This window comes from Merops nubicus, unplaced genomic scaffold (genome assembly GCF_000691845.1).
Source record: "Merops nubicus isolate BGI_N331 unplaced genomic scaffold, ASM69184v1 scaffold257, whole genome shotgun sequence".
Taxonomy (NCBI): domain Eukaryota; kingdom Metazoa; phylum Chordata; class Aves; order Coraciiformes; family Meropidae; genus Merops; species Merops nubicus.
The window spans coordinates 82,360-91,318 of record NW_008622132.1 but is presented as its reverse complement, the minus strand read 5'-3'; the positions used below and the strand labels follow the sequence as shown (position 1 = coordinate 91,318).

At 36.7% G+C, this 8,959-nt stretch overlaps 1 protein-coding gene across 1 annotated transcript in view; it reads left to right on the top strand.

The window, feature by feature from the left end:
- Nucleotides 1–1,005: 1,005 nt before the first annotated feature.
- SMAP1 (small ArfGAP 1) overlaps nt 1,006–8,959 on the top strand; it is a gene marked incomplete at its 5' end in the record, with an annotated part of 71,263 nt that continues 63,309 nt past the window's right edge. The window contains 3 exons of the mRNA XM_008944661.1: nt 1,006–1,139; nt 1,822–1,907; nt 5,457–5,532. Of these exons, the coding sequence (XP_008942909.1) occupies nt 1,006–1,139; nt 1,822–1,907; nt 5,457–5,532 (296 nt within the window). The remainder of the gene's footprint in view (nt 1,140–1,821; nt 1,908–5,456; nt 5,533–8,959) is intronic.

Here is an 8,959-nt window from a genome sequence, read left to right as displayed (position 1 = left end):
ATTCTTTCTAGGCCCCAGGAAAGTGTTCATACGATACATTAATATTGAAACACAAACTTCGGCAGTTTCATGAGTGATGTAGATGTGCGTTTGTCATACAAAGGCAGAAAATAATTGCTCAAAGTATTTTCCATCTCTTCAATGTGCCTCTTTGTTTTTGATTTTTAATTATTTAATCTCTGAATTCCTTAGAGTTCAGAACTAGATGGGCTCCAAAGCAGTGCCTTTAACAGTGGTGGTGTACACAGGTGGAATGAAACAATAAAAATGTGTTTAATTTGAGACTCTGTAGTAACTTCAAGTCAAAGATCCCAAGTGTAACTGGGAGTTCAGGCACCATACTTTAGGTCTGTCTCAAAATGCAAGCATAGCTGAGAATCAGTGCTAAGGTTCCTAAATCAACCCAGCTCTGTGAGGAAATTCATTGGGCTGTCAGTGGCAACTCAAATAGTAGTGTAGGAGTCAACAGTACTGAATGTATTCAGTTTTCCACCATGCTACTGTTGTAAAGTCTGTGCTATATGAAGTATTAAAGGATTTGTTGCGTTGATATAAGATTGCCCTGCCTTTAATTGCAAGTTAAGTCCAGCTACATGTCTTAGGAAGCTTTTAATTGGAGAAAAAGGGCAAATTCTACTGACTCCTGCTGATGATTGCATCTGATGCATAGCTGTAAGGATTAGTCAAGATGTAATGAAAACTTTCTTGTTCCTAGTAAGCCAGGTTTCTAAAGTTTGTTTGGGTTTTTATTATGGGGGGAGGGTGGTGGACACAACATATGACTTCCTAGTTGAATATGAGTAATTCAGATTTTATGTGACATCACTTAGAACTAGAAAGCCGTAAATTGCTAATAATGGAGATGGCTAGAAGTAATAGATACCCTAGAGAAACAACTGCAAACCCTCATTTAGACATTTTTATTCCTTTTGTCAGTTTAGAATTATGCCAAAGAAAATCTTTGGAATTTTGAAAATAATTAATTTATTTCCCCATTCCCCTTAGGTCCAAGGTGGGCCTCTTGGAACACTGGTGTTTTTATTTGCATCAGATGTGCTGGAATACATCGAAACCTTGGGGTCCATATATCAAGGGTTAAGTCTGTCAACTTGGACCAATGGACACCAGAGCAAATACAGGTAAAATATCTTAAAATATGTTTTCTGGTTTGAAAGGAATGCCAGGAGTCCTTTGGAAAGGATTTGAGTTTATCATGATGCCCCAACTTAAATATTTATGATCAAAGTTGTTCTTAATGTGTTACATTTCTACTGTAATGAGTTTAAGTTCTGAAAACTCACTTCAGAAATTGATTTATCAATCTTTTCTGTGTCATTTTAGATGTATTATAGCGTGCCATGGGGACTCTGAAAGGTGCTTTTTTGTTGTATCTGTAGGAAATGTGTTGCGAGCCTTTTTGGTACGGGACAGCAAGGTAGCATTCACACACCTGTCTGATTCTTGGTTACAGTCTTTTGGTGTACCAATTACTGGCTTTTTCACATGTGCTCCAGTCTGAAGCCCCTGTCTGCTGCCAGGCAAATTTTCTTACTCCAGTTCCTCCTGGTCTCAAGAGCCATCCTGAGACATGAAAGCTCATCTTCCACTGAATGGCTTAACTTACACTGTAACCAGCACCTGTGCTGTTAGCTTCTGTCCAGCAAGTCTTGGCAGGCAGCCCTCCTGTGCTAGGGGAGCACCTCCTAAGACATAACAGCAGCAAAAACTAAAAACTCTAAGCACATCAATAGCATTCTGACTGTTTCAGGTTTTAGGGTATTGATGGACATGAACTAACTGTTTTTTACCACTTTTCCTTAGTGCATGCAGGAAATGGGAAATACTAAAGCAAGACTACTCTATGAAGCTAATCTACCAGAGAACTTCCGAAGACCTCAAACAGACCAGTATCCTTTTTGTTTTAGCTTTCCTGTTGAAATGGTTTGGTAATGCAGCTTCGATGCTATGACTGTTTCAGGGAACTGCTACATTTGACAACTCACTTTATTTCATCAATATTGTTGTATAAGAAATGACAGTGGAAGTTGGGAATGGTTCAGGAAAGGTTTAAATTACTTCAGTTATAGCAAATCTACTTTGTAATAAGATTTGGCAAGCCTCATTTATTTTTGCTTTCAGAAGAGGTGACTTCATAAATTCCTGGTATGTAGAAGTTAGAGTGATACTAGACAGCTCTTGAATATTCTGTCTTCATCTTCAGTAACTGCCAGCTGAAGTTAGAAACATCTGAACAGAAAATAATGAGCTGAACGGTAAAATAAAATAAGCCATTGGATCTTAAGTGAAGTATGGACTTCTTCCTCTAGATTAAGTGTTCTGTAATTTTTTGCAGTTGAAGTGTATGCATTCTATGAAGTGTGCAAGCACAGATGACTTAGCATGGCAATACCTAAATAAACCAAACCTCCCTGACAGGCACCACTTGTGTTGGTGTGGGGTTATCACCACATACCTGGAAGAGGAGGCTTGGAAGAAAAATTGTCTTCTGGCAATAAATTCAAATGCACTGAATCATTACGATAACGTATAATAGCATTAATTTAGATTTGTATTAGTGCCTGATTTTGTGAAGTTACTTGACAGGTAGGATTTGCATCACCTAATCTTACTGGAACTCTAACTATAATGAAGTCCTAAACATGCTCTTTTAAGTGAGCTGAATCTTTCCCCAGCTGCCTTAGCCTGCTGATGATACAAGCTATGGAGGCTGATAAACAGGCTTAGCTGTAACTGGATCTGAATTTTCTCTTTCTGTACCCAAAAGTGATTTTGGTTCTTCTGTTTATTAAATACTATGCTTGAAATGCTATGTGCAGAAGATTGTTTTGGAAAGGTTAGACTCCTCATTATAAAATGCACTTGAGCAAAACAGATGTGTTTTTTCATATTCCAGCAGCTTTTAAATTAAACATATGCATAAGAAAAAAGTAACTGGAACCGGATAGCACTGTACTGTTCCAGCTGTAATATTCTAGAACTTCAGCCATAAGACTGAAATAAACTTATTCAAAAATGGATCTTGAAGGTGATAATTTGTTCTCACTACAACAAACTTGAATTCACTGGTGCAAAAGCATCAATAATACTTTACTCTTCAGCTTTTCTTGTCAGATTAAACCAAAAGTCTCATTTATAGACCTTCAAAATAATGATTTTGTTGACACTGTATACCTTGAAATAATTATAAAGCCTTTTGAACAGTTGTTGGTTTCTAAGTGTTGGTTATGAATATTCTCAGTATTCTGAACTATGAAAACTTTTTGGTCACTTTCATAGATGCTCTTTTATATTAATCTTAAACTTCCTATAGCACCATAATATACTAATTTATATTTTTTTAGGTAGCAGAATGGAGACAGGAGAAACTTGTATATGGGATCTGCCCGAAATCTCTTGCTAAACGTCCCCGATCACTTCTGCTTCTTAATCACAAGACTGACTTTTCTGGGTATTTTTTTTTTCTTCCCTTATACTTGGCAGGGATGCTTTTCTTTATAAACTAACTTCGAAGATCATCTTGTTGATTTTTTTTTTTTTTTTGTGTGTGTGTGTAGCTGCTTTGACTTCCTGTTTGAAAGTGTTTGTTTTTTTTCAAGAGTAAGCTGAATAATTTTTTTGTCTCTTTATTTTACTCCTTGAAATTGTTTTGGAATTTTTGAGGGTTGAGGTTGCTTTAAATTCTTTTGTTAACAAGAATACAGTAGGTTGTTGATCTAAAGAAACTTAGATGTGGTCCAGAAATTCACACATATTGGAGTAATTTGAATAACGTTAATATTTTTCAAAATTAACACAATACACCAGTGTAATAGCATCTTGAAAAATTAAACCCTATGAAATTTAAATACTTCTGTTTCTCTGTTAATAATATCAAATCAGAACTTTCTAATTGCATTCTGGGAAACTGCTAAAAATAGGGAGATACGTATGCAGAAGAACTGAAATATCTAACACCAAAATCTGAGCAAACAAAACTTAAGAGCACTTAACAAAATAAATATGCATCTGAAAATGTTAGTTTTGGTAAATAACTAAGACTTTTTAATGAAGAAAAGTTGTTCTAAGGTATCTTATAACAATCAATTTTTGAACCTTTTCTGTTTACTTCTAAATTAGTTATAATGTAATGCAGTAATTTGTACCACAAGTTGAAAATAAACGTTCGGAGGGAATTCTGTTTAGTCTTAGCTAAGTTCAAAAACTTGTGGGAGTTGCATATTACACAACTTCCATTCATCTGTAATTTGATAATAAACATTGACTTTTTTCCAAAATGACAGTCCTTTGGTGATGTGCAAGGAATAATGCAGTATTAGTACCAAGATAATCGTACATTCCAAGTGCTCATGATGCCCTTTAGAATGTAGCTATATTTAGAATGAGGTAGGAAATAATGGTTTGGGTTCTGCAACTTTTATGAATTGGTGTCTTCAGGTGACACTTGCATACAGTTTGTAACTAAATGTGATTGTTAATGATATAACTTGATACACAAAATGAAAGAACTAAGTGCTCTGAGCTCGGTGCTAATCTTAAGAGACAGTATGGGGAGCTAAGGTGATCCTTCTGTCAGTCGAGAAAAAATTGAGGAAGTTGCAGATGCAGAGAATCTGGGCTCCCACAGTTGGTTTCAATTTTTGAATGAATAAGCACATTGCTGAACAGATTAATTAAAATTCATTCTACATATATCTGAGAATCACCTTTACTAAAGTTAAAGTATTCATACTGCTTTGGATGAACTGCTTTATGAACAGATGAGAGAAAACAACTAGTTATTCTTTTTGTGTTTGAGCTAGTGAATTATTCTGGTCTTCTGCATCAATATACTTGCTGCTATTTCCACCTTTCTTCAATATCAGTTTTTCACTGGTGTGTTAGTTTTCTTTGCCTTCCACAGACATGTTTGTTATAATAGGAGACTCTCATGGAGGACTTACTGGTCTCAGAGAACTGTTTATGATCAGCTTTTGATGCATGAAGTAATTTGTGCAAATCAGAGAACAGGTACATGTATTTCACCTTTTATCTGAAGTGAAAGGATTTTTTTTTCCCACATTATGAGGGTAAACTATACTTTATTTACTGTATATGAGTACCTTTGTTCAAGTATTTGCAGTACTTTTCCCTGTAGCTTAGAAATACCAGGTGAAAATGTCCTAACTGTGGAACACTGAGTTTCTTCTAGTATACCTTTCTCATATTCTTTCTTTAGAAGATGAAATGAATTAATTCTATGTAGTAAAAAGGAGCTCTTTTGCTACACTGCAGTAGCATTTGTTCTGTTTAGAGCAGTTTGTTCTGTTGCTTTAAAACTACAAAATAAGATGAACCAAGAATCTAATGCAGTTCTTTAATTTGAATAACCCATCAGTTTTTAGGTTAATGTTGCTGTTTGTCTGAATGCATATTTTCCTTAAACTATCTGCTTCCAGAGCTGTGGAATTTTTCATCAGGGATAAGTACGAAAAGAAGAAGTATTATGATAAAAATGCAGTTAATGCCTTCAATGTAAGTAAGCAGTTTCACTAAGAATTCTCTCTTTTCTTTCTTGAAAGCTACATAAGAGAAATGTAGAAAATGTTATGTATGTTAAAATGTCACTCACAGTTGAAAACCTTTTGGAACAGAGCTAAACACTTACTTTTGTACTTCTTGAAAGCTATTCCTAGGTTCTGTAAGTTCAGCATACCTTGTATATTGCATATATAACAGCAAAGCGTTATAAATAGCTGCTTCCATCTCTTTATATTGTGTTTTTCTGTTGTGATGGGCAGTTCTTCAACAGTATACTTTGAGTCCTTTCCATGTTACAGGGATAAGATAGGATTACTGTTTCTGGTGACTTTGTCTTGCCTCATTCTCTGTAATACCTTGATGAGAAATCCTAGGATGTTTGGGTCTCTTCTGAGGGTCTCACTGTTGTGCTGAATTACAGGCTCTTGCTTGCAGCAAGATGTGCTGTTAGCAGCAAACATGGTCAGTCAGTGTGGCAGACCAGCGGTTCAATCGTATAGCTGTGTGTTCACTACAGAAAGCCGGTGAGTGGTTTTCTGGCAAACCAGTTCTGAGAATGTCAGCCTTTACTTGAAGTTCACAGCCTTGTTCAGTTTTTGAAATGCAGCTATTTCTGGGGCATACAATCTTGTTTATTTATTTTTATTTGTATAGGTGTGTTTCAGCTTAAACACTCACTTCTCTGTATCTGCATTATTTAATTGTGGTCTAACACGTAATTTACTACTCCCATCTTACTAGGCAGCGAACAGCAGAATGAGTACAGGGGTAGTCATAAAGAGTGGGAGTTTATGCTGCCTTTCCCAGTCTGAGAAAAATGGATCTTTGAATGACAGTTTCATTTTAGAAGGGGGAAAAAAAAAAACAAAACAACCAAACAAACCAACCTAGAAACTAGGGAAGGATATTTCATTAAGCATTGCTGAAGTAGCAGAAAATTGCTTCTCTTCAGAGGTAAAATGCAACTGTGTTTTGAATTACGCTGTCAGTTACCCTTCTTTACTTTTATTGCAAAGTAGAAAATAGGAAGAATTGTTTAGAAATATGCTTCTTTAAAAAGTTTGCAAAACTACCAACATCTTTCTGAACAGAGAACTTAGGTGTTTGATATAGTAATCTGCTGCTGCCATAATATGTTTGAAGGAGTAACCAGATTTTGCTTTATTGTATTGCAGACTAATCTGAATCACTTGCCAGTCATAGCAAGGATAGAATCCAGACAAGCTGAAGAGATGCATGTTACTGCTGAGTAGGGAACGTAATTTTTTTTCTTCCTACTTGGGCTTTTCTTTCATTGACTAATGTAAAAGGCATAATCTCTCTGAAATAGGAACAGAATCTGATTAGAAAATATTTTAGCACGTTCACATTCACCTGCATTTCTTCAAGGCTACCAAATGTCAGATTTGAGGTAGGTAAACAGAAATCACAGTTATGGCAAAATCCTGAAAGCAGACACTGGTAAATTGCCTGAACCAGTGTAGCACCCATAGTCCAATCCATAGTGTGATGCTTGTCTTGGGTTCCCCTCCTTGGTTCTGGCCCCAGCCCCTCACATATGCCATGCTGTGACTGGTATTCAGTGACCATCTTTCTAGTGGGCCTGGGACTGGTGGGGAAGAGGAAGAAAAGCTGAAGTTTGGCCTCTGTCCTGCATGTCTGATGTGCTGCTTTTCTGCTCCTGGATCCTGTTGGCAGGGAAGAGTGGAACTTAAACTACACTTCCAGCACACGGAGGTCTGTGAGGAGTTGGAGAAAAGTGGGGTGAGGGAGGGAGTTCTCCAGGGGTATGCATTTCTGTGCCCCTGTGGCAGGGGTGGTGATGGTTTCTAAAGCTTTCCTTTTGCAGTCTGGAGGACATCTGAGACACTTTCCCTCGCTGCCAGGAGGTGGCTGAGATTCCCTGGGAACTCCGGGACAGCCATGGAGGAAAGGGCAGATTCCTGCTTGTAGCCTTCAGGCCTCTGCCAAGCGTTTTGGTAGCCTCAAAGCACTTGCTGGCATGATACTTTCCTGAGTGACAGTCTTGTGAGCTGTTCAGGTGGAGCGTCTGTCCTACACCATGGCAAGATCTTTTGTTCTGGAAAATTTCTTTACTCCACTTACTTTTGCAGAAAGCACCTTGTGTCCTATTTCTAATTTACACCAACATTGTTGGAGTAACGTGAGCTTTTTAGCACACATTTTTTTTGGTCACCTTTGAAATAGCAATGCCTTCTGCTTGGATTAGGACTAATTTTAGTCCTAAATCCAAATTTAGGATATCCATATGTATGTTGTCACTTGGTAAAATGAATCCCTTCTGGGTATGAGCAGGTAACATGGAAGTGCAGAAACAGGCTTGCTATGCCCTAGAGGTTGCTTTCCTTAACCAGGTAATTTCACTGAGGTGGAGTTTAAAAGGGGCTTTCCTGGATTTCCACTGTTGCAAATTTTTCATAGTAAAAGCTTCCTGTAGAATAAAATATATTTCAAATAGATTCTCTTAAAACATACAGTAAAATATTCCTCTTTGCTTAATTTTAGCAAGATCATAAGCTTTTCGTGTTTCTCTAACAGTACAGCATCTGTGTTAATGTTAATGTATGCTGCCTGCTGGAGCCCTGGGGTACGTGCCAAGGTTCAGTTCTTGGTTCTGTGAAGCTCAGGATTCATGTATTTTTTGGTTTGTTACAAATTTTTTATTTATAATTGTTGATTGAGTTATTTTGTTTTATGACAAGACTCGTATTAGTAATTTTGGGGTTTAGAGATACAAACTATAATAACAAAATTACCTAGTGCAGAGACCAGTAGTGCCATCAAACATGCAAATATGAAAAATTTTTAAAAGAATGGTTTTTTTTTGTGCTTCACTGAAAAGCAATGCAGGATAAAGCTATGGGCAAAAAAGCATCTCTGGTTTTATTGGCTAGTTACATTTAAAATAGAATAATACATTTAAGTAGAAATCAATATATATTAGAAAAAACTAATACTTGATGAAAGCAGCCTGAGTTTGAAAAATATTAAAATATATTAATATATATAGATCTCAGAGTTTTCTGATCTATCACTATTGGGAAAATGTGAAATGCTGGCTCTGTGTTGCTGCTCGGGACTAAATGAGTGGTACAGTTTACTCACCTCTTATAAGTGAGTTATCAGGAAATAGTTACTCTCATTTTCTTGCTCAGTCTCAGTGCAGGCTTGTGACTTGTTTACAGAAAGATGTGAGAGACTGACTCCCTTGAACAGTGGTGTGTTTGGTTTGTGGGCTTGGTTTTGTTTTTCCTTGGTTGTTTTTATGTGTGTTTTTTTGTTTTGTTTTGTTTTTGTTTTTTTTTTTATTTGTTTTGTTTGGCACTGGGAAACATTCTGGTATCAGTTAGGCCTGAGTCTTAATCACAGTCTTGGGCTTCAGCATTGAATCTTCTGGAAT